Source organism: Pseudopodoces humilis, chromosome 1 (genome assembly GCF_049639895.1).
Source record: "Pseudopodoces humilis isolate 2021_Gansu_Grassland_sample_001 chromosome 1, ASM4963989v1, whole genome shotgun sequence".
NCBI classification, from domain to species: Eukaryota; Metazoa; Chordata; class Aves; order Passeriformes; family Paridae; genus Pseudopodoces; species Pseudopodoces humilis.
This window is the reverse complement of record NC_142200.1, coordinates 151,109,881-151,134,860: the sequence shown is the minus strand read 5'-3', so window position 1 is coordinate 151,134,860 and position 24,980 is coordinate 151,109,881. Positions and strand designations below refer to the sequence as shown.

Here is a 24,980-nt window from a genome sequence, read left to right as displayed (position 1 = left end):
CCGGCCGCCGTATGCGAGGCCACTTCCGGGCTCGCCCGGAAGCTGCCGTTACCATAGAGAACCCGGAAGTGGACGCTGCCATGGCGACCCCGGACGCCGCACCGGACTCCGCTGTAGAGGGATCACAGGTGGAAATGAGAAAAGGACGAGGGGGGAGCCCGGGGGGTCGCCCTCCCCTTCTCAAGGGGTGATCGGAGTGCCGGAGGTCGTATCCCTGCACAGGCGGCATCAGCCCCCGGGCATCGCCCCCCCCCCCCCCCACATCTCGGGAGGTTCATGGAGAGAAGCATGGCGTGATTTAGTGATCATCCCATTCCACCCCTGCCATGGCAGGGACACCTCCCACTGCCCCGGGCTGCTCCAAACCCCAGTGTCCAGCCTGGCCTTGGGCACTGCCAGGGATCCAGGGACAGCCACAGCTTCCCCGGACAAGTCCCAACCCTTCCAGATGGATTTTTCCCAAAGTCCTGCCAAAATCTGCTGCCCCGAGGTGTGGGAAGGGGAGCCTCCCCCTTCCGAGGTTTTAGAGATCGTCCCCTGTGTCTCCGAGGGTGTTTTCTGTGACAAACAAGTTTCACTCTCTCAAATTTTGTATAAAAGTTTAATAAAAGATAAAAGGGACAACATCCAGCGCTGGGGAGCTTTGGCAATCTGCCAAAGGCACACTGTTAACTTAAAACAATTTACTTCCATACCGGTTAAATGCATATTAATGAGCGTTATGCATATTCAAACATTCCTGTGGCTTTACATATCTTGGGAATTCTTTTGCTTGGTTTTAACCTTTGACTTGCCTGCCATGCTGTAGATTAAAATCAATATATTTTATTTCTTCTCGAGGCTCCCTTCTGTTGTTTCGACACTTGTGAATAGCTGGAGAGTCAGTAGTAAATTTTTCTCCTGGTGTTTTTAACATCACATCATTTCTATTTTAAATTATGCCAAGGCTTAAGATAGAATATTTCTTTATCACACTGCTATTTCTGGAAGTTGTGCTGTGCTTGTGTGAGCTGACAGAGTCTGCACTCCCAGACTTAAAGGGAATCACAAATTGTACCGTGCCAGAGCCTTTGTGATCAGTAACAACTCCCAAAATCCAAGACATAAATGTGAAAGCTGATAATTGTAATTGTCATTTATAACATTTTCCACATGGGACTGGGGCTGTTTTTCCCTGGCAGGAGGAAGAGGAGCAGGAAAGCTCTGAGGGGCTGGAAACGAATCCAAGTTCTGTGTCCAACGCAGAGGGCGAACAAACGGTAATTCCAGCTGGAATCCTGGAATGGTTTGGTTGGGAAGGATCCTCAAACCCCTCCAGAGCCATGGCAGGGACACCTCCCACTGTCCCAGGCTGCTCCAAGTGTCCAAGCTGGCCTTGGACACTTCCAGGGATCCAGGGAAAGCCGCTCTGGGAATTCTTTCCCCTCTCCTGACGTTAATAACCAGCAAAAATTGCTGTTGTCCTCACCTGTGAAAAGCCCCACAAAGGGCTGCAGCAAGGAAAGTGCCACTCATTTAGGATTTGTTCTCCCCCTGATTCCTAGGGGGAGATTTTTTCCCCAATTTTTTCCCCTCCTCCTTTCCCTGTAGAAATATTTCCCAGCTGCTCCAACACCGGGTTCTGGGGCTTTTTTTTTTGGGCAGAGTTCTGTGATCCCTGTGAAATCCCAGGAGCAGGAACAGAAACAGGAACAAGAGCAAGAGCAGGAGAAGGACCAAGAGCAGAAGGAGAAGGACCAAGAGCAGGAGAAGGAGGAGGAGAAGGAGAAGCAGAAGAAGCAGGATGACCAGGAGAGCATCATTTCCTCTCTGCTCTCTGAGGTTGAGCACGAGGGTAACAGCCCCAGGTACTCCCCAAACCTTCCCCTGCTTGAAATACAACAAATCCTGCCTCATCTCCATTCCTTTTAGAGCAGTCACAGCAGGTAAAGTGTGAGAGGTCACAAAAACCCTGCATGTACCAGAAATCCCAAAGGTTTTGTCCCGAAGTAGAAGTTGTCACTAATTACACAATTATTGAGCACAGGCTGTCTGGAGGAAGTGTTTGAGGGAAAATGTGGGATTTACACATTCCAGGGATTTAAAAATCCTCAATGCATGTCCTTTAGCAGCTGGATGAGCCTCCTTGTGGGGGTTTTACTCAGCAGATCCTCCAGGAGATTGAAAATCAGCTGCTCATTGGGAATTTAAATTGTTTCCCCAGAAAGGCTGCCTGTGACAAAAGAAAATCCCAAATATATTGCTTTCCAAGGCTAAGGGGAACAAAACTGGTGTTGTCCAACACTCCTGAGCCTGGTACACACAAGGAAATCAGGAAATCAGAATCAGTTTGACCCCTCTCATTTCACATCCTCAGTTTTCCAAGCGGGACAAGGCTGTGAGGAATTTTCAGCCCCTCTTTGCCTGCAGTTGCTTTTAATGGGGAATAAAAACTGCAGCTGAATAATTGCCAACACATTGTTTGAAATTTTGACTCCTCTGCCTCACCTTTTGCTGACAAATAACATAAATTTCAGTTCAGGATATGCAGGATTCTTCTTTTCCTCATTTTTGCCTCTCTCCTTAGAACACCAAAGCGAGTCCTGGCGTTCGTGCGGGTCAAGCCAACCGCTCATTTTGCCCAAGATATGATCAAGCTTGGGTCAGACAACAAGGTAGAGTAAAAGAAATTGGAAATGGGGAAGGTTTGGAGTTTGGCTTCAGCTTTTCCACTGGAAAGCCTGGATTTTTCCATCCCTTGAGGCCACGGATGATGTTTTGGGGGGTGTTGGTGCGTGCAGTTCCTGCTTGGCAGTGGTTTTGTCACAGCTAGTGTGAGGATGGAAAACACAATTCCTGTGGTACAATCAACAGGAAAACCCTCCAAAGGACTGGGACTGGCTGATCCATGAGGAATTCCCAGTGCTAACCACAATTTGGCACAGTCTATTTCCATCCCCTCTTATGCAAATTCCTCCCTTTGCCTTCTCTCGCTTAATTAAAGATTTCCCTGAGGCACAAAATCGCTGAAAGTTAAACAGATGAGCTTAACCACATTTCCTTTTATTTATAATAATTATCACCAGAAATTTGAGAGCATTACCAGATATTTTTAGGACCTCTAGAGCCATCCAAGGCAGTAAAATAACTCTGTTATTTGTCTAGTTAATCCCAGCTCTTCAGTTGCTGAAATCCCTCAAGGCTGTTGAGTTGATCTCCCTCTCTTTTTGGGTTGCAGAGCATCGATATCTACATCCAGAAGAGTCCCAAGGGAGGAGTTGTGAATAACTCTCAGACTGAGTGGTCCTTCAAGCTGGATGGGCTCCTCCACAACACTTCCCAGGAAATGGTTTATGAGACCGTGGCAAAGAACGTGGTGGCCAAAGCTTTGCAGGGTTACAATGGTGATTTATTGCAATTATTATTCTTTTTGATCATTAAACCAGATTGGATTTGAGCAGAGATCTATTTGCTGCTCTGTTGGAGGCTCCCTCCTGAGTCGATCCTGTTGCTTTTGGGTTTTTTTAGGCACCATCATGTGCTATGGGCAGACTGGGGCTGGCAAAACCTACACCATGACGGGAGCAGCCTCTGAGTACAGAAACCGAGGGATCATCCCCAGAGCCATCCAGCAGGTACTGCAGCTGCCTGGGAAAGGAGGAGGGACAAACACCAAGGAATCTTTGGTGAAACACCAAAAATCAATTTCTATCTTGCTGATAGCAAAGTGTTTGAACACACTGAATACGTTTGTGGGGTTTTTTTTTCTTTGTTTTACCTCAGGGATGATGGTTAAAGAATGAAGGAGTTTTATTGTTGTTCTCTGGGGTTGTTCCTTTTTAGTTCCTGCTGCTCCCCAAATGTCACCCAGCCTTCTAAAGAGGTGTTTCCCAAACTGTCATTGTGTGAAATCAGGTTAAAACTGATCATAAAATCATTAAAAACCACCTCTAAGGCACAGAGGCCCTGGCACAAGTGCCCAGAGCAGCTGTGGCTGCCCCTGGATCCCTGGCAGTGCCCAAGGCCAGGCTGGATTTGGCTTGGAGCAGCCTGGGACAGTGGGAGTGTCCCTGCCATGGCAGGGGTGGAGTGGGATGAGTTTTAAGGTCCCTTCCAACCCAAACCATTCCAGAATTCCATGATTCTATAAAATCATTAAATCCAAATCCAAGCTGAGCCCTCAGAGCTCAGATTTAGCCCCACATGCCCCTAGATGCACTTGGAGCTGTTCAGAACTCTATCAATATCTATCTCTGTATTACAGAAATTGATGCTTTGTATACACCTCAATCAATTTATTTCTATTTTTTATCTATTTCTATTTTATACCTGTTGATACATTTTATCTACTTACATCACCCCCATTTATATCTCACACCAACACCTACATAAATATCTTCTCTAAAAAGCCACAACTAACTGAAAATCCCGCCTGTGAACGGACACAAGCCCTTTGTCTCGGTGCAGATCTTCAAATCAGCTGCAGAATTCCTCAATATCCTGGTCACTGTCCGAATTTCCTACCTGGAGATTTACAACGAGGCCTTGTTCGACCTCCTGGCGCCGGCGCTGGGCCGGGGCTGCAAGGACAACCAGCTGGCCGTCATGGACGGTCCCCAGGGGATTTATGTCAAGGGGCTCTCCATCCACCCCGTCAGCCACGAGGAGGAGGCTCTGCATCTCCTTTTTGAGGCAAGAGAAAGCAAATATTCCCTTGGATGTTGTGGGCTCTGCCTGAGGGAGGAGGCGGAAAAGCGGCAGCGGGTGGCCAAGGTGGTGGGATGAGGTTCAGCCGTCCCTCTGGATTGTGGGGAGTAAAACTGGGAATTCTTGGTGTTGCAAGGAAAATGTGCCTGGCTTAGGGGATTCTGGAAGAAAAGATGGTTTTGGATGATGATGATGCTGTTGGAATTGACAGCAGGGCTGGTCAGGGTGAGAGGTTTGTGAGGGGATGTTGGTGACTGAGATCAGCATCTTTCTTTTCCTCGTGGCTGCTTCAGTTTGTGAGGAAAACAGGGATAAATAATTGGATCTGGCTGGGGGAAGTGGATCCTCACCCAGAGCCATCTGCTTTGTCCTTAAAATCTTTCTCTGGCCTTTTTAATAACCCCGTGCTGTCCTCAGCTCTGGAATGTGCAGGAACTGCTTCTCACTTTTTAAAGGGTGGAAGGAGGCTGATGATGGCTGGGAGAGCTGGGAATGGAGAAGCTCCAGGGAGAGCTCAGAGCCCCTTGCAGGGCCTGAAGGTGCTCCAGGAGAGCTGGAGAGGGACTGGGGACAAGGGATGGAGGGACAGGACACAGGGAATGGCTTCCCACTGGTTGGATGGGATATTGGGAAGGAATTCCTGGCTGGGATGGAATTCCCAGAGCAGCTGTGGCTGCCCCTGGATCACTGGCAGTGCCCAAGGCCGGGTTGGAGCAGCCTGGGATGGTGGGAGGTGTCCCTGCCCATCCAGGGGGTGGAATGGGATGGGCTTTAAGGCCATTTCCAGCATCCCTTTGTGTTCCTGGCTGAGGTTCAGATCCGTGGCCATCGCACCTGTGGGAATTTTCAGTGCCATTTGAAGCTTGGGGAGCTCTCGGCTTTTCCAATCATCAGGAAATGGAAAGAGCCACAGAGATGTTGCCTGGCTTATCCTCAAAAAGCCACAGTTCCATGAGCTGAGCCTGGAATTTTCTCTCCATTGGCAGGGTGAGACCAACAGAGTGATAGGAGAGCACTCCCTGAATAAGAATTCCTCCAGATCCCACTGCATCTTCACCATGTACATTGAGGTGAGAGCTCCAGCCTTGTCCCTAGGAATTGGAAGGACTTTCCAGGGATCCAGGAGCATCTTTGCAGTCTGTTTTTCCCTGTATTTCAGTTTTTCTTCCTCTCTCCCTCAGTGTCGCTCCAGAGATTACACAAATCACAAATGCCTGAAATCTAAAATCACCTTAATTGACCTGGCAGGGTCTGAGAGACTGAGCAAGACTGGGGTGAGTGATGGGAGCTCCTCAGGTTCCTTTGGGTCCCTTTGGAAAAATAGGGAGGGGAATGGAGCTGGGAAGGGGCTGGAGAATTCCTGAGGGAGATGGGGAAGGGGCTGGAGAATTCCTGAGGGAGCTGGGAAGGGGCTGGAGAATTCCTGAGGGAGCTGGGATGGGGCTGGAGAATTCCTGAGGGAGCTGGGAAAGGGCTGGAGAATTCCTGAGGGAGCTGGGAATGGGCTGGAGAATTCCTGAGGGAGCTGGGAAGGGGCTCAGCCCGGAGCAAAGGAGGCTCAGGGGGAATTTCTGGCTCTGCACAAGTCCCTGGCAGGAGGGGACAGCCGGGGGGTCAGGAACAGGGACAGGAGTGAACAGCTTCTGGGGGAGGTTCAAGTTGGAAATTGGGATTATTCCCTCCTGGAATGGGCTGTCCAGGCCTGGCCCAGCTGCCCTGGGCAGGGGTGGAGTCCCCATCCCTGTTAGGATGTGACATCCCTGTGGATGTGGCACTTGGGGACAAGGTCAGGGCTCGGCAGAGCTCAGGGATGGTTTGGCTCGATTTAATAGTCCCAAACTCAACAATTCCCCGATTCCACACCATTCTGCACTGCTCACAATCCAAACCCCATCAGCCCCACAGAGAATAAGGAACCCTCCCTGTCCTGCTGGGTGACCAGAACTGTTTTCTGTTGCTCTCCCTTGCAGTCTGAGGGCCAGGTCCGGGTGGAGGCCTCCTACATCAACAAATCCCTGTCCTTCCTGGAGCAGCTCATCATCGCCCTGGCCGATCCCAAGCGCGAGCACATCCCCTTCCGGCAGAGCAAACTCACCCACGTCCTCAAGGACTCGCTGGGTAAGGGCTGCCACTTCCAGCAGCTCCTGCTAAAGGGATGCACAGATGGGCACAGAGAGTCCTAAGGGTGTCATTTATCGTGGAAATCCTGGAATGGTTTGGGTTGGGAGGGACCTTGAGGATCATCTGTTCCTCCCCTGTCATGGGCAGGGACACCTCCCACCATCCCAGGCTGATCCAAGTGTCCAACCTGGGACACTTCCAGGGATCCAAGGGCACCCTGAAAAGAAAAAAATGATCTTTACAAACCCCTGGAACTGGGAGTTTTTATTTCCATTCTCTTCCTGCATCCTCATCCCACCAGACACAAATTTCACCTTTTTCTGTGCCCTTTGGAGGGATAGTTGCATGCTGGTGTGTCCTTTGTGCTTTTTTCAACTCAGCCAAGCCTGAGGTGGGATATTGGGAAGGAATTCCTGGCTGGAATGGTGGGGAGGGGCTGGGATGGAATTCCCAGACAAGCTGTGGGTGTTCCTTGGAAGTGTCCAAGGTTGGACAGGGCTTGGAGCAGCCTGGGACAGTGAGAGGTGTGGATAGGGGTGGGATGGATGATCACTAAAGTCCCTTTCACCCCAAACCATTCTGGGATTCCTCTGCTCTCTTTTAGTCAGCACAGAATAAAACACACTGCAGAAAAGGAAACAACAACAACAACAAAAAAATCACCCAAAATTTTATTATTTGCTATATTTTTATTATTATTTATTTTTTTTCCCAGGGGGAAACTGCAACACTGTGCTGGTGACAAACATCTATGGGGAAGCTGAGCATGTGGAAGAGACTGTGAGTTGGAGGAATTCCTGCAGAATCCAGACCTTGTTCCTGCTTCCTTCAAGGAGCAGTCTCTGGAGGGTTTGGACAGGGAAACCTGACTAATTCATCCCAAACTAAAAAAGCTCATCCTATCCCAAAGGCTCAAAACCAGACTCCTGTCAGATGAGAACCTGAAGCAGAGCAGGCAGGAGCTGCTCGGATTGAATCTCTCACTGGAGAGATTATTATTATTATTATTATTATTATTATTATTATTATTACATTTTATATAATTACATTTTATATAATTATTATATATAATAACATATTATTATATTATATATAATTATTATTACTATATAATTATTATATGCATATAATATACATTATATTATTAATATAATATAATATAATATAATATAATATAATATAATATAATATAATATTTATTATATACTATAATATATCAAATATTAAGTAATATTATAATTATAGTATTATTAATTAATATATAAGTAATTATTTTTATATATTATATATTATATATTATATATTATATATTATATATTATATATTATATATTATATAACATATCATATCATATCATATCATATCATATCATATTTATTATATATTACAATATATTAATATGTTAATCAATATTATTATAATTATGATATTATTAATTAATATATAAGTAATTATTATTAATAATAATAACATTATCTATTATCTATTATCTATTATCTATTATCTATTATCTATTATCTATTATCTATTATCTATTATTATTAATATAATAATTATTATTATTGTTATTGTCACTATTAATATTATTTCCTGTGTTTCCATGGGTCATCACCTCCTGGAATCCCTGGGATTGCTCCAGTTCCCAGCAGAGCTGAGCTGGCTGGAGCAGGAACCAGGAGGAACCTCCCAGAAATTGTTTTTTTTAACTTGTAAATGATAAAATGTGTGAAATTCCCCCCTGGGTGAGCCAGATCCGGAGCAAACAGGAAGGAATCCCCTGGAACAATTCACAGATTTTATATTTCTCTGCTCTTGGATCTGATGGAATTAAGTAGAAAGATTAGGAAAATGCTGCCAATATTTGATTTTCTCCAAACCTTGTTTTTCCAGCTGTCCTCCCTGCGTTTTGCCACCAGGATGAACTGGGTGACAGCAGAGCCTGTCCCCAACGAGCCTTTTTACCGTGAGGTACGGACAGGAGGGGCCTGGAGGAAGGGGATTAGTATTAATAATATTAATTAGCATTAATATGCAGGATAATAACCTGAAAATCCAGAGGAAAATGAGGCAGTTTAATCAATGGACCTTCCTCAGCCAGGCTGACACCGCTGATTTTGGGTGGGTGATCAAATGAATCCATCTGAAACTTTTTTATAGGTTTTTTATAAGAGTTTTTTATTACATTATTATTATTTTTATAATAAAATTTTTTATTTTTCTTCCCTGGTCTAAGGCACAACCATGCAGGTGGTCACATCTTCCTGGGGGTTCTTTCTCCTGCATATCCCACATTTTTCTGATGAGATTCAGCTCTCAACAGAGAGATTTTCTGGTGAATTATTCCCCTGACATGCAGGGAAATCATCTCCAGTTCTCCTGCAGCTTTATCCCTGTTGCTGCTGGTAACAGAACAGCTTCTCCACAATTAGAAAACTTGGTTAATTAAGGAAATCATCGAAAGGAAGGATATTAGAGTGCACTTTCAGCTTGAAAACCAAACTGGGAGAGCTGAAATTGGAAGGGAACTTTGTGCTTTGGTGCTCCAGATGTCCCTTCAGAGCAGCTCAGTGTCCACTTCCCCCCGAATCCCAAGATTTTTGTGCTCACCTTTCTGGAAACACATTTTAAATAGTGAATCCTCGAAGATATTCCATGTTAGGGAGAAATTCAGTCCAATCCAGCACAGGAAAATCTCTCCTTTGTCCCAGTTACTGTCCGAGCTGCTGAGTTCAGGGCAGAGGTGAGCCCTGCACAATGCTTGGCTTCCAGGATAACATCCCAGAGCCAGGAATTTGATGGTCCCTGCAATTCCAGAGCAGGAAATCATCCCATTAAAAAGCAGTGCCCTTCCTTTGATGGCTCAGGCAGGCTCTGCAGGCAGAAACTCTGCAGGGAGCTAATCAAAGGAAAATCAAACTGATTTCCAGCCCCACTAATTCCCTGCTGCAGGCCCTGAGGGAGCTGGGATCCAGCTGGGATATTCTTCAGCAGCCAATCTCCTGCTGCTTTTAGCAGGTTTTTTATTCCCAGTATAATTTAGTCATTTGCTCATCCTTTTTTTCCCCCTGTTAGGCATCGGTGAAGGCTCTGGAGGAGGAGATCCATCTCCTGAAGCAAGAGCTGATCATGCAGGACAGCTTGGTGAGGAGCAGTGAACTCATTGTCCAGTGGGGTTGTGTCCTTCCCTCTGCTCCCAGCACCATCCTCTGGGGCTTGGGGAAACCTCTGGAGGTCCCACACAGAGGGATTGTGTTGGAATTTCAATCTCTGGCCACCAGAGATGGGGTTTGGGGTTTTTTTTCCAGACCCTTGAAGCTCTTGTGTTGGTTGGTTGATCCCAAATCCCATCTCCTGCCAAGTCAGGTGATGAGAATCCTGAGCAGAAATGGGCACAGCAATTCCAGGTGTTTGTCAGACCAATGGAATCACAGAATTCCAGAATGGTTTGGGTTGGAAGGGACCTTAAATCTCATCCCATTCCACCCCCTGTCACCTCCCATCATTGTCCCAGGTGCTCCAAGCCCATTCCAGCCTGGCTTTGGGCACTTCCAGGGATCCAGGGGCAGCCACAGCTGCTCTGGGCACCTGTGCCACCCTCACAGCCAAAAATTCCTTCCTCAAATCCAGCCTGAATCTCCCCTCTTTTAGTTTAAAGCCATCACTCCTGTCCCACCACGACAGGACCTGCCCAAAGCTCTGTCCCCTTCGCTCTCAAAGGCTCCCTCAGCTCTTTGTAACTCCCTGATTCTCAGTTTTCCATCTTTCCTTTCAGGCAAATCGTTCCTTCATGAGTTACAACCCCCTGACTACATCCCAGAGAGCAGAAATCAGATCCCAAGTCCAGAAATACCTCAGAGGAGTCATCGAGGAAATCAGTGTAAGTAGTGAAAAAATAACTTAAATCCTGGTTCCATCCCCTTTTCCTCCAGGAGAGGAGCAATGAAAATGTCTTTTGAAGTGGCTGCTTTTCACCCCAGACCCACTACAGGATTGTAATTGGATTTCTTTTTGCACATTTTGCATGTTTTCATTCCAGTTTTGCTGGTTTGGAGGCTCCAGGAGACTTTTCCTTAATCTCAAAACCCTTTAAAACTGATTTATTTGGAACTCCTTTGTATAATTAATACCAAAATTGATGGTTTTGTACCTCTCATCCTCAGATTGTGAATGTCAGGCAGATCCAGGAGGTGTTTAGGCAGTTCAAAGTGATTGTAAGGTAAGTTCAGAGATTCCAGACTGGTTTGGGTTGGGAAGAACCTTGAGGATCATCCCATTCCACCCCATTCCATGGGCAGGGACACCTCTCACTATCCCAGGCTGCTCCAAGCCCCCTCCAACCTGGATTAAAGGTTCAGACAAGGGGATGGGACTGAGCAGAGTTAATGTGGTTTGATGTGGATCATTCAAAGGTCCTGGACAATATTAAAATAACCATCAAAAAGCTTTAATATTAGAGAGCCCGAAAGGAAAGTCAGGGAAAAGGAGAGGAAGAGACGTGGGAGGGGTGTTGAGGGATAAAGCAAGAGGTAAAAGGGGTTTTTCTTTGGGAATCTGGCTTTGGCAGGGATCACAGGTGGGAAAGGAGTCCTAAAGGGCTGGTTTTTCCTCAGCCAACAGGAGGAAGAGGTGGAGTGCAGGCTCTGGAACAAGTACGGGCTGGGACGCAAGGACAGCGCTGTGGAGTCCGAGTCCAGCTCGGATCTGCGTTTGGAGGAGGCTCAGGAGCAGCAGCAGGAGCAGAAGGACATGGTAAATCCTGGGGCTCCACCTGGCCCAGAATCCACCCCAGATCCAGCTGCTTTGCTGCCAAAATGGGAATTGTATAAAGCAGATTTTCCCTGTTGAAATCAAACTCAGGAATGTCAGTGGGGTGACTTGGTTAAAAAGTCCAGAGCAGAGATGCACTGGGAACAAGGAGGAATTCCTGGCTGCAGAGGGATTCATTGGGCCCTTTATCTGCACAGAAGAATTTATGAAATGGGAATTGGAATCCCAGAAAAGTTTGGGTTGGAAGGAGCATGAAAGATCATCCCATTCTATGGGCAGGGACACCTCCCGCTATTCCAGGTTGCTCCAAACCAAATCCAGCCTGGTCTTCCACACTTCCAGGGATCCAGGGGCAGCCACAGCTGCTCTGGGGATTCCATCCCAGGGCCTCTCCACCCTTCCAGCCAGGAATTGCTTCCCAAAATCCCATTTTCACAGTGCCCCCTCCCCTGGTCCTGTACAATCTCCAAAGTGACCTGTCTGTCCCTGGCTTGGAGAAGGTGAGCTCTTTCCTCTGCTGAGATCCCTTTTTTTAATCCTGATAATTTCTGGAGCTGAGTGTATAAATCCCTGACCTAATCCATAAATCCTCCTGTGGGCTCTCCCAGAGTTTTTAATTCCCACACTGGGTTGTTCCAGGGGCTGGAGGAGCTGCTGGCCTGTGCAGCTTCCATGGTGTGCACAAATGGATTGTTCCTTTCTGTTCCCAGGAAACTGCTGCTGGTAAGGAAGAGGATTTGGAGCAGGAGGATGAAGAGACTCTTGAGGCTGGAAGTCCTCCTACATCTCCCATTCCTGGTGGGAAGAAGGAAGCTGAGGAGGGTGATGAGTGAGTTAAACCTCTCCTTTACCTCTGATAATCGTGGAATCACAAAATCATCAACATTGGAAAAGCCCTTTAAGGTCATCGTGTCCAGCCATCCCCCAGCACTGCCAAGGCCACCCCTGACTGTGTCCCCAAGTGCCACATCCACAGGGATTTTAAATCCCTCCAGCCCTGGGCACCCTTTTTAGGGAAGGGATTTTCCCAATATCCAACTGAGCCTCCCCTGGCCCAGCCTGGGGCTGTTTCCCCTTGTCCTGTCCCTGCTCCCTGGCTCCTCCTGCCCCCTCAGGGCCTTTCCCAGTTCCATCCCAATCCTTGTGGTGTTCCAAGTGCAGGATCCAGCACTTCCCAGCTCTGGTCAGGCAGGAATGTGCAGCCCATGGAGGAGGGAACTGGGGAGGGAAGGGGGAACCAGCCAGTCCTGAGCAGAGGAAGAACCTTCAGTTCACAGAAGCAAATCCCTGCTTGGTTCTTCCCTGACATTTCCCCAAAGTCTCGTGGAGGGAGCAGAGGAATCACCAAGGCTTTTGGTGACCCCTGGGCTCTCTGGTTTTAGGGAGACTCCTCTGCCTCTGGTGCAAATCACACTCTCCTGGTCACACCATTCCTTAGGAAGAAATCTCCTGGGAGGCTGGGGAAGGGCTGGGATGGAATTCCCAGAGCAGCTGTGGCTACTCCTGGATCCCTGGCAGTGCCCAAGGCCGGGCTGGATTTGGCTTGGAGCAGCCTGGGACAGTGACAGAGGTGTCCCTGCCATGGCAGGGGTGGCACTGGATGGGTTTTAAGGCCCTTTCCAACTGAAACCATTCCATGATTCCATGATGATTCTATTCCCTGCAGCTGAAGCTGGAGGGATTAGGAAAAGCAGGGAGCCAGGCTTGGTTTAAATGTGGGGTTGGATCAAATCCTCGGAGATTCCTTTTGGAAAGGGCTGGTCTTTGTCCAGGTGTGCCCAAAGCTGGGCAGGGTGGGATTTGTGTCCTTGAGATCCTTCCCAAGAGAGCTCATCCAGCCTGGCCTGTGTTCCACATTATCCAGGGCTGTTCCTCCACGCTGAGAATTAAGGATTTGTGGGAACAATGTTGATTTTATTCCTTGTCAGCGGATATTTCCCTGGAAACTTTGGTTTTTAGCTCAGTTTTTAACTCAGCAAAGGCAAACCCTTTGCTTCCAGATCCCTCTGGTGAAGAAATTAATGAATCTGGTTCGTCTTTTCCCCCCTGTCAGGAAGGAAAGAAGTGGGAGCCCTCCCTCTGAGGCAAGTCAGGATGATTCCTCACTGCCCAAAAGCCCCACCAAGGATCTGGATGAGGAAGAGGAAGGAAGTGATCAGGAAAGTGATGAAGAGGCCTCAGTCCCACCTTCAGTGCAGGATTCCCAGCTCAGGTAGATTTTCCCTGTGAGGGAGTAAATCCCCTTTTCCAGAGGGTGCTGTACACTGGAACAGTTGGATTGTGTTCCCTGAGTACAACTCCAAGGCAAAGGGGAGAGATTTGGAAATCTCCAGGGAATACAGGATAGGAATGGTGGTGGGAACACCCTGAGCTCCAAATGGTGCTGGTGAGGGTTACCTGGTCAGCTGCTCTTGAATATTTCAAAACTTCAATCAGTTTAATTTATTTAATTTTATTTAATTTAAATTAATATAATTCCTTGATCTCTGAAGACTGCAGCATCCCTTTGGTGAGTGGGAAAACTGCAGGGACACCTCACATCCAGCCAGAAATCCCCACACTCCTGGAAATGGATCAATAGAATGATGGAATTGCAGCCTGGCTTGGGTTGGGAGGGAATTTAGGGATCATCCCATTCCAACCCCTGTCATGGCAGGGACACCTCTCACTGTCCCAGGCTGCTCCAAACCCCATCCAGCCTGGCCTTGGGCACTGCCAGGGATCCAGGGACAGCCACAGCTGCTCTGGGAATTCCATCCCAGCCAGGAATTCCTTCCCAATATCCCATCCAAGCAGTGGGAAGCCATTCCCTGTGTCCTGTCCCTCCATCCCTTGTCCCCAGTCCCTCTCCAGCTCTCCTGGAGCCCCTTCAGGCCCTGCAAGGGGCTCTGAGCTCTCCCTGGAGCTTCTCCTCTCCAGGGGAACATTCCCAGCTCTCCCAGCCCGGCTCCAGCCCTGGAGCAGCTCTGGGGCCTCCTCTGGATCTCTCCAGGTTTCTCCTGAGCTGTTGGATCCGGGGCTGGGGCAGCTCTGCAGGTGGGGAGAATTGTGCAGAGAGGCAGAATTCCCCATTTCCTGCTGCCCACGCTGGGACCAGCCCAGGTTGTCCTTTCTGGCTTCCAGCAGAGCAGTGAAGCTGCTGCAGAATTCCCTCCTGGAGCTGCTCCCTGTGTTTCCATTCCCTCCAGGGCCTCTCCAGGGGATTTGTGTCCCTCTGCATTCCCAGGGCTGGCAGGACAGGCGGCTGCAGCTGCACAGGCACATCCCAGAGCCCTTCCAGCAGCTCGGAGCAGCCTCTGGGAGCTGCAGCCGTGGCTCCTTGCCCAGGGGCTGTTGTTTACAGCCCTGTGCCAGGATTTGGCACGGGAATGGTGCCACACAGCCCTGGAGGAGCTGGAAAATGCCCTTAAGAGGTCACTCAGGGAAGGCAGGAGCTGCAGTTTGGAGTGAGGAATGTGCACCTGTGTTGGAGCGAGATGAGCTTTAAGGTCCCTTCCAACCCAAATCATTCCATGGTTTTCTGTTCCTGCTTTCTGCTCCCAAATCCATCCTGCTCTCCAGGAATATCCACAGCACAGAGCAGCGTCTGTGGGCTGTGAGATTCTCCCTTTTTTTTTTTTTTTGCCTGGAGTGGCTCCTGTTGGAATGACACCAGGTGTTCACAGGGACACGCTGGCATCAAAGACAATCCGCAGAAAAGTCGGGAATGGCACTTGGAATTCCCACTTGGGACACAGGCAGGACTTCCAGGGCATGGCAGCAGTGTTGTGGAGCTGACCTGCTCTTGGAGCTCCTCCTCTCCAGAGGAGACTGATCCGTGCTGGGAATGCAGCCTGGGAAGAGCAAAGGCATTTGTTTAACAATAGGGAGGAACAATATCCATTATTTTTGTGGAAATTCAACCCATGAAAGCCAGGCTTTCCAGGGAATTCTCAGTTCTGAGGCATCTCCTGAGGAATATGGTGTCTGTGTCAAGAACTTTGTTCTGGGGGTAGCCTGGGGCACAGTGGGTGTCGGGGTTGGCATGGGAATGTCCAAGTCTGGGCTCCTCCTGACAGGAGAGACCTGGAGGGGCTGGAGTGAGTCCAGGAAAGGGAATGGAGCTGGGAAGGGGCTGGAGAATTCCTGAAGGAGCTGGGAAGGGGCTGGAGAATTCCTGAGGGAGCTGGGAAGGGGCTGGAGAATTCCTGAGGGAGCTGGGAAAGGGCTGGAGAATTCCTGAGGGAGCTGGGAAGGGGCTGGAGAATTCCTGAGGGAGCTGGGAAGGGGCTGGAGAATTCCTGAGGGAGCTGGGAAGGGGCTGGAGAATTCCTGAGGGAGCTGGGAAAGGGCTGGAGAATTCCTGAGGGAGCTGGGAAAGGGCTGGAGAATTCCTGAGGGAGCTGGGAAGGGGCTGGAGAATTCCTGAGGGAGCTGGGAAGGGGCTGGAGAATTCCTGAGGGAGCTGGGAAAGGGCTGGAGAATTCCTGAGGGAGCTGGGAAAGGGCTGGAGAATTCCTGAGGGAGCTGGGAAGGGTCTGGAGAATTCCTGAGGGAGATGGGAAGGGGCTGGAGAATTCCTGAGGGAGCTGGGAAGGGGCTGGAGAATTCCTGAGGGAGCTGGGAAGGGGCTCAGGCTGGAGCAAAGGAGGCTCAGGGGGAATTTCTGGCTCTGCACAAGTCCCTGGCAGGAGGGGACAGCCAGGGGGGTCGGGCTCTGCTCCCAGGGAACAGGGACAGGAGTGAACAGCTTCTGGGGGAGGTTCAAGTTGGAAATTGGGATTATTCCCTCCTGGAATGGGCTGTCCAGGCCTGGCCCAGCTGCCCTGGGCAGGGGTGGAGTCCCCATCCCTGTTAGGATGTGACATCCCTGTGGATGTGGCACTTGGGGACAAGGTCAGGGCTGGCCTTGGCAGAGCTGGGGTTGGTTGGACTCGATGATCCAACCTGAACCATTCCACGATTCCAGGCTGCAGGGCAGGACAGGCTGACCTGCTGTGTCCACATCTGGTTTCAGGTCCCCTCTACCCAAGCAGGAAGCGTTTGAGATGTTTAAGAAGGAGGCTGGCCGGGAGATCCACCGGATCTTCAGGGAGAACAAGAGGCTCCTCATCTCCCGCAAGAAGAGAAGCCATTCCGTGGCCCAGAGGATCAAACGCATCAAGCAGCAGATGGAGGGGATCAAGGAGGCTCTGGAGGCTCAGAAGAGGAAGAGGAGGCAGGAGGGTGAGGAGGCAGCACGGGACAGAGGGATGGAGCTCTGGGCTCCCAGCACTTTTGGGTGGTCATAGAACCATGGGATGGTTTGGGATTGGAAGGGATGTTAAGGATCATCCCACTCCACCTCTGCCATGGGCAGGGACACCTCCCACTGCTGCTCCAAACCAAATCCAACCTGGCCTTGGATAAATTAGACATTAATTTCTGTCATGGTGTTTAAAAGGCTTGATTTTACTCAGATGTCCAGAGATGTTGCCCTGAAAATTAAAATTTCTGATCTTTTTTTCATAGTTTTTAGCCACTTTCCCAGGAAAGTAACTATGAACATAGATGTTTATACATTCTTTTTAAGAAACATCTTTTAATGGACGTTTCACATGACCAGAGTGATTGGGAAGGTAGTAACCTCACTATCCAACCCCTGGTCATTGTCAAAAATCTATAAATACCAGAGTTAGAAAAATAAAAGTACTTTTTTCCCTATCATACATTAAACCGTGTCCGTGTGAATCATTCTGTGTCCTATAGCGACACAGATATTTAATTCCAGAATTCCCATTATCCTTGGACACTTCCAGGGACCCAGGGACAGCCACAACTTCTCTGTGCCTCCCATTCCAACAATCCCAGGGATTTTTCCCCTGGGAGCCAAGTCAGACCCTCCATCAGAGCTCTCCACCCTCACCAGAAGCTTTTCCTTTTCCCCCTCTCCAGGAGAATACACGGATGAGGACGGACAGGTGATCATCGATGAGAAGGAGTTTTCCCTCATCCTGAAGCTGAAGGAGCTGAAGGAGAAGCACAGGGCTGCCTTCACCGAGCTGAGGAACCTGAAGGCAGAGATCCAGTACGGCCAGCAGCTCCTGGATAAGTGTCGGAAAAGGCTCATCTCAGGTACGGAGCACCAGGATCCAGCAGGCTCCAGCTCAGCTGGGATAAATCCAGACTGGAGCACTCACAAACTCCATGGAATCCCAGGATGGTTTGGGTTGTCCAGCTTCAATTCATCTTATCCAGTTCCAATCCCCTCCCACCGTCCCAGGCTGCTCCAAACCCCATTGTCCAATCTTGGGCACTGCCAGGGATCCAGGGGCAGCCACAGCTGCTCTGGGAATTCCATCCCAGTCTCTCCCCACACTCCCAGCCAGGAATTCCTTCCCAATATCCCATCTCTCCCCTCCCTCTGGCAGTGGAAGCTGCTCCCCGTGTCCTGTCCCTCCAAATTACCTCTTAAAATTTTAAATTACCTTTTAATTACCAAAATTTTAAATTACCTTTAAATTACCAAATGACCTTTTACCAATTACAAATTGTCCTGTCCTTGCCAAATTACCATTCTCTGTTGTCCCTTTTCCTGTTGCCTTCCAGACTGGATTTTATCCATTTCAGGTGGGGTTTTCTGACCTAACCTGGAATTCCTGCGGCTCCTCTCTCCCAGATAACGTCCCTCCACTCCTTGGTGCCACCCTTACACGGGGGAAAAGCCTCCCACAAGGAATTTTACACTGCTGGCCCCAGATCTCATCCCAGATTTTATTAAATAGAGGTGGTGGTTAAGGAATTGCCCTGGGATAGGGCTTTGCCTCTGGATTCCCAATATTTCCTCTGTCCCTATGTGGTTTCCAGGTTCCAGAGTTGCATCCTTAGCAGGAAAAAGAGCTTTTCCTGGGAAATTCCTGCAAATTCCTGGTGGGCCCCACCTTGAAATCTGTGGATTCCAACTGCCCCTGCTGTATCCCTGGGTTTGCCCGTCCCTGTAGGAATTCCAGAATCCCAAAGATCTGGATGTTGTGCACATGGCAGCATTTCCCAGGGGACAGCTTGGATCCATCCCACGCTGGAAGAAGTGGGATAATCATTCCCATCATTCCAGGGACGAGCAGGACAGTCACAGCTGTGCCTGCTGGATCCGGGTTTGGCATTTTTGGGCGCTCCAGATGTTTGTTCAAACATCCAGGACTCACCCAGAGCAGGAGCAGGGAAATGCCCAGGATTAATAAGGACATAATTCCCACCTGCTGTGTGTTCTCACTGCCTATTATGGGATGGCAGACGGCTGTGCTGGAGTGCGTGGGATTGAAATCCGAGCCCTGCTTCCAAAGGGATTCTGGGGGCTGCAGGAGCGGCGCCTTCTCATGGCCAGGGATTGTCCCCAGAGCTGGCCACCACCTCCTGGCCACCTCCAACAGCCTCCTTCATTAAACAACAACAAAAAATTCACTTTTCCAATTGTTTAAACTCCAAATTCCGGAGTTCTGAGTTCCTGAGATCCCACCTGATCCACAGGGAGAACCGATCTGTGCTGTCTTTTGGGTCGTTAATTACAGCCATTAATTGCCCCTCTTTGCTTCCCAGAGTTTGAGATCTGGTACAACGAATCCTTCCTTATCCCTGAACATGTGAGGGAAGCTCTGAAGCCCGGTGGGAACATCACACCTGGGATGATTCCCACCAACAGAGTCACATGCCTGGTGAGTTATCCCGGAATTCTGCTGATGTCTGGGGTGGTGAGGGAATGAGGAAGCCTGTGGAAGGAGGAGGAGGAGGAGGAGGAGGAGAAAAAGAAGGAGAAGGAGGCACAAAGGGAATATCTGGAGCCACATCCTGCTTTCACATTCCCTGCACTCTTTAGAGGCTAAATCAGGACGGTGCCTGAGGCTCCTGGGCTCTGTGGAATATCAGGAGCTGGGAAAAGTGCCTGGGGGTGCAGGGAAGTTTGGGAGCCTGATTCCCGGGGGATCCCAGGTTTGCAGCCAAACTCCTGTGGTCAGTACCAGTCCTGTGGCAGGAGCCACCATGGGCTCTTTGCTTATCCTGAAAAGCACATTTCTGTTCAACTCCCCATTCCCCAGGATTCCAGGTGGGACCAGAAGGGGGAATTCTGCCCCTCTGAGGTGATTCCCCACCGGCAGAGCTGCCCCAGCCCTGGATCCAACAGCTCAGGAGGGACCTGGAGCTGCCAGAGAGATCCAGAGGAGGCCCCAGAGCTGCTCCAGGGCTGGAGCCAGGCTGGGAGAGCTGGGAATGTTCATTTTTCCTGTGGGAAAATCCCAACCCTTGCAGGTTTCTGCCCAAAGCCCTGCCCAGAGCTGCTCCTCCGAGGTGTGCACAGGGGAACCTCTCACTTCCAGTTTTCCTGGCTGAGCTGGTGTTGGGTGCAGCAAACAGGATCCTTGTCCCAGGTCTCCAGGAGTGTGGTTTGCACATGGAATGGGGAATTCTCTTCCCTGGCAGGGTGAAGATGAGCAGGACAAGTTTGAGCGGATGCAGGGGACGGTGCTGCCGGACTGCCCGTGCTCCGTGTCCTTCTACAGGGCCAGGATGAACACGGACCAAAAGGTAACCCCAGCTGGGCCCTGGGAGAATCCCAGAATGGATTGGGATCATCCAGTGCCTGTCCCAGGCTGCTCCAAGCCAGAACAAATTCACCCAGAGAGAGCTGGGAATGTTCAGCCTGGAGAAGGCTCCAGAGAGACCCCAGAGACTTCCCAGGCCCTGAAGAGCTGGAGAGGGGCAAGGGATGGAGGGACAGGACACAGGGAATGGCTCCCACTGCTTGGATGGGATATTGGGAAGGAATTCCTGGCTGGGATGGAATTCCCAGAGCAGCTGTGGCTGCCCCTGGATCCCTGGAAGTGCCCAAGGCCGGGCTGGAGCAGCCTGGGACAGCGGGAGGTGTCCCTGCCATGGAAGGGGGTGGATCAGGATGATCCTGAAGGTCCCTTCCAACTGAAATCATTCTGGGATTCCATGAAAACATCTCAAAAGCAGCTTTTTGGGGCTCTGGAGAATTTCCTAGGGATTCCTGTCCCCTCCTTGGAGCCTGCTGGGATCCGCTATCAAAAGAGCAATGCTGGTGGGGTGGGGATTTTCCCAGCTTTTTCCAACAGCACTTGGAAAGTCTGGGAAGGAATTTAGTTTTTATTTTTCAGGAAAGAAGCTTTTATAGGTGAGGAGTGTTCTCTGAGAGCAGAGCTGAGCTGAGTGATCCCTTTGTGTTCCCTGTTCCCAGCAAACCTTCAACAGGTCCATGGCGGCCCTCCGGAAAATGCGCAGGAAACCCGGACTGGTCCCGGCTGCTGGGAAGAAAAGAGCCCTGTCCTTCCTGCCCATGCCATAGCCTGGATCCCAGCATTCCCGAAGGAACGCCACCTCAGGAAGTGCCTCATGCCCGCGTCCACCATCCATTTATCAAAATAAACAGCGGGAAAAGCGAAGCACCCAACCTTTGGGCAGGCAGGGAGTTTTTGGGGATCGATGCCGCTGTTTGGACAGGCCGGGAGCCAGGGAGGTCCAACAGCACCAGTGGTTTTCCTGAGCCTCTGGAAAAGGCAGGGTCACGGCACAGGGGTTGCTGTGGATAAGCCAGGCTGCTCCTGATTCCCTCCTTCCTGGTGCTGGAGCTGAAGCTCTCCTGGGCTTGTTCCCATTGGAGCAACAAAGTCATGGCTTGGCCTGTTGGATCTGCCTGGAGAAGGGAATGAAACAAAGATTCATTTCTGGGGAATCACGGAATGGTTTTGGTTGGAAAAGCCCTCCAAGAACAAGTCCCACCATCCCCCAGCACTGCCAAAGCCACCCCTGACCGTGTCCCCAAGTGTCACATCCACAGGGCTTTGAAATCCCTCCAGCAATGGGGACTCCACCCCTGCCCTGGGCAGCTGGGCCAGGCCTGGAGAGCCCTTTCCAGGGGGAATATTCCCAATATCCCACCCAAACCTCCCCTTGAGGCCCTTCCCTCTGGTCCTGTCAGCAGAGCCCGACCCCTCCTGGCTCCAACCTTCTTCCAGGGAATTGCAGGGAGCCAGGAGGTGCCCCCTGAGCCGCCTCTGCTCCAGGATGAGCCCCTCCAGCTCCCTCAAGATGGTTTGGGAAGCTGAAAACCCCAAAGTCAACACCCTGTGCTCCAGTGTCCTGGGGAACCTCCCGCTGCCAAAACCAGCACCAGCCATGGCAGGAGCAGTTCCCATTCGGGCATCCCAGATTTTCCATGGAAAACTGGGAAAGGGAACGAATCCGCGGTGCTCGGTTTGCTGGAATTTGTTGGAGCTTCCCTCTGTTCCTATAACAGCACCTGCCCTCTGGAAGGGCGCTGGAGAACATCCCAGAAATCACCTTTTCCTTGTAATGATCCAATTCCAGAGGCTGAAAAAGCTGCTGGGAATTCAGGCCAGGCTGGATTTCCCAAGAAAACACTTCCACGGGACTGGAACCGAACCTTTCTTTGTCCTTCCTTATACCCACCCCTCCTCTGCTCCCGCTTCATCCCTGTGGGTCCCTCCTGCCCACACTGTGCTCCCAAATCTGGGGAAATCCCAGAAATCTCAGTCTTGGAAGCTGTAAATGTGGTTTGGAGGATTCCATGTGAACAAACATCCCAGAAGCAGCTGGGTCTCCTGAAGTGCTCCAGCACCATTCCATGGAGGAGCTCTCCCACGGATCGGGAAGATGGGAAATGACCTGTGAAAGGAAAAAAGGGGTTTTAGTGATTTTTAGGGCAAATGGGATTTGGTGCTAAGGGGTGCTGGTGTCCGGGTGTGATCTCAGGGTGTGATCCTGGGGGTGATCCCAGCGTGATGCTGAGAGATCCCGGGAAGATCCTGCCCTGTCCCCTGAGCGATCCAGGTGTAGCCCCGGTGATCCTGGCAGGCCTGCAGCTGATCCGGCTGCGGTCCCGCTGATCTCCCATCTGCTCCCGGTGATTCCTGAGGATCCCAGGGGTGATCCCAAGGAGATCCTGCAGGGAAATCCCATTGAGATCCCGGGAATAGTGTGGCTGAACCTGCTGTGGCGATCGCAGGGTGAGGCTGATGCGGTCCTGGTGATCCCGGGGAGATCCGAGGGATCCCGTGGCTGCTGCTGGCAGTGACCCAGGCGCGATCCCGAGGAGATCTGAGGGATCCCGTGGCTGCTGCTGGCAGTGACCCAGGCGCGATCCCGGGGAGATCCTGCCGGTGCTGCGGCTGACCCGGAGGAGATGCCGGCAGTCCCGCGGCTGATCCCGCTGGGATCCCAGTGACACCCAGGCTGATTCCGCCGTGCCATCCCTGCACCGCTCCCAGGATGCTCCCAAGAAAGTCCCGGCGGTGCCGCGGCTGATCCCGCTGGGATCCCGGTGGCACCGCGGCCGATTCCGGCGCTGTCCCCGCCGTGGCCTGGGCGATCTCGGGGCTGATCCCGCTGCGTGCCGAGCAAATTCCCGGCGGAGCCGCGGCTGACCGACACGGCGGGCCCGATGCCGGCGTGGTCCGGGGCTCGGCGGCCGCTCCCGGAGGGCTCCCGGTGCTGCGCGGTGCCGCGGGAGGAGGAGCCGGCGGCCGGGGCGGATCGCGGCGGGGCCGGGCCGGGCTGGGCGCGGGTGGCGGGGGGGCCCCGCCGGACCATGTGAGGAGCCCCGACGGGGCGAGCGGGGCCTCCCCGGCCAGGGGGCACTTGCGGAGCCCCGCGCCCGCCCACCCACCATGGGGGATTTCTACGACCCGGAGCACCCCACGCCGGAGTAAGCGCGGGCCCTCCGCGGCCTCGGGCCCGCCGGCACCGCGCGGCCGCCGGCACCCGGGCCGCTGCCCCTTCCCCTTCCCGTTCCCCTTCCCATTCCCGTTCCTTTTGCCCCTTCTCTTTCCCTGTACCGCCGCCCTTTCCCTTCCCCTTCCCTCCGTCCTCCCGCCGGTCCGGGGTAGGCCGCGCATCCCCGGCCTTGCGTGATGGCCGCGGCCGGGGCGGGCGCGGGGAGGGCGGGCAGGGAGCGCGGGGAGGGCGGAGAGCGGGAGCGGCCGCGCCGGGGCTGGCGGCTCGGCTGGGCTCGGGGGCCGTGTTCCCCTTGCCCGTGTCCCTTTCCCTGTCCCGGCCCTGCCCGGGGGTACGCGGGGGGAGCCGGGCGGAGCGTGCGGACGTGTCCCGGCCTCCCCGCGGGGCCATTTTTCAGTACCTTCTTGATTATTATTATTATTATTGTTATCATTAATGCTGTTTTTTCTAGTTACCGAGCCTCGTCTTGCTTTTACCCCTGGGATTCTCTCCCCGCGGGCGGCCCCTGCCCTGACCCCATTTTCTGCCAGGAGGAAGGAGCCAGGGAAGGGGGAGCAGCCTAATGGCCGGGAACTCTGGTTCTCCTCTGGATGGGGAATTTCACCAAGCCACCCACTTGATCCCGCCAGGGCCTCCGGCTTTATCTCCTCTCATGAGAAGTCACTGCGTCCCTGCTGGGCTTCTCCCCCACAACCCGTTTCCCGCTGGTTCTCAACGCTATTCTTACATTTTTAGACTTGCTTGGTGAAGGATTCAGGGGCTCCGTAAACTTTGCCAGCTCTGGGGTGGAAGGAGCAGAGATCTGGCACGGAGCACCCCCGCCAGAGCGATGGCCGGATTGGAGGCAAAGCTAAAAATGGTGTTTTTTTCGAGCAGGGACAACAGAGCAAACCTTTTTTGAGTGAATTCTTCCCGTGCCCACCTGGAGCAGCTGAGGAACAGCTTCCCCTTGTTGCAGCTGAAACGGTGCTGGTGGCTGAGCCTTCTAAAATTAGTGAGGAATGGAGGATTTCATTTGGAATCCGGGTTGTGTTTTGTCCCAGGTTGGGAGTAAATCCTGGTTTACTTCAGCTTAACCCTGCTGGGATGATCCCTTCCCAGGAGACCCTCTGGGTCCAAAGGACTCTCTTGTTCACCTCAAAACTTTCAGGCTAATTCAGGTGTTTTGCCTTTGTCGTTTGGAGCGTGTGGAGGAACCCTCGTGCCTGGGATTGGTTTGGCACTTGGAATTTGGTGTCCAGAAGTGTCCAGGTTGTCTCACGTCGCTGTTTGTTGTCTAAAAATATCCAGTGGTGCCAACCTGGGCTGTTGAAAGGAGCTGGAGCGGCTCCTCTGACGACTTTTTAATGGAATTATGGATTAATTTGCGTGATTTTGGGGTTTCCTTGGGCTGGGTGTTCCGTGTTGGCACTCACAAAGTTTTTGGGAGGTCTCCCGGTGTTTTTAGTGTTGTTATTTCCCCATCCCCACCTCAAATCCCGGCATTCCCTGCACGTCCGAGCCGCGTTGATTTGGGATAGTTGGCTGAAGGTTGTTGGGAATGTCTGAGGGTCAGTTGGGTGTTTGGGAAGAGCGGAATTCCGAATGAACCGTGCCGGCTGTGGGGCGGTTGTGGCTTCCCCCGTTCTGTACCCGCCGCGGGGTGGGATGAGGAAGGACATGCGGGGTTGGTTTTTTGG

At 51.4% G+C, this 24,980-nt stretch overlaps 3 protein-coding genes across 4 annotated transcripts in view; 2 read left to right on the top strand and 1 right to left on the bottom strand.

The window, feature by feature from the left end:
- The first annotated feature begins 62 nt into the window (after positions 1 to 62).
- On the top strand, positions 63 to 20,970 carry KIF9 (kinesin family member 9). Its single transcript, XM_088067122.1, has 22 exons — positions 63 to 128; positions 1,182 to 1,259; positions 1,645 to 1,847; positions 2,567 to 2,654; positions 3,218 to 3,383; positions 3,508 to 3,614; positions 4,447 to 4,671; positions 5,673 to 5,756; positions 5,868 to 5,960; positions 6,657 to 6,804; positions 7,523 to 7,587; positions 8,698 to 8,775; positions 9,880 to 9,948; positions 10,580 to 10,684; positions 10,968 to 11,023; positions 11,418 to 11,556; positions 12,285 to 12,403; positions 16,571 to 16,779; positions 17,488 to 17,667; positions 19,129 to 19,244; positions 20,008 to 20,112; positions 20,786 to 20,970. The coding sequence occupies exons 1-22, from the start codon at positions 81 to 83 to the stop codon at positions 20,891 to 20,893; spliced, it is 2,589 nt and encodes an 862-aa protein (XP_087923248.1). The 5' UTR covers positions 63 to 80; the 3' UTR covers positions 20,894 to 20,970.
- LOC148185272 (uncharacterized) lies at positions 20,728 to 23,236 on the bottom strand. Its single transcript, XM_088055535.1, has 5 exons — positions 23,226 to 23,236; positions 22,556 to 23,121; positions 21,889 to 22,233; positions 21,000 to 21,241; positions 20,728 to 20,849 (listed from the first exon to the last, which is right to left on the bottom strand). Exons 1-4 carry the CDS (start codon positions 23,234 to 23,236, stop codon positions 21,111 to 21,113), a joined length of 1,053 nt encoding a protein of 350 aa, XP_087911661.1. The 3' UTR covers positions 20,728 to 20,849; positions 21,000 to 21,110.
- SETD2 (SET domain containing 2, histone lysine methyltransferase) overlaps positions 23,113 to 24,980 on the top strand; it is a 55,080-nt gene continuing 53,212 nt past the window's right edge. For both annotated transcript variants that reach the window (XR_015774529.1, XM_014260700.2), the window contains exon 1: positions 23,113 to 23,272. Coding sequence is in view for 1 of the 2 variants with exons in the window: in XM_014260700.2 (XP_014116175.2) it covers positions 23,235 to 23,272 (38 nt within the window). In the remaining variant the exon portion in view is untranslated. The remainder of the gene's footprint in view (positions 23,273 to 24,980) is intronic.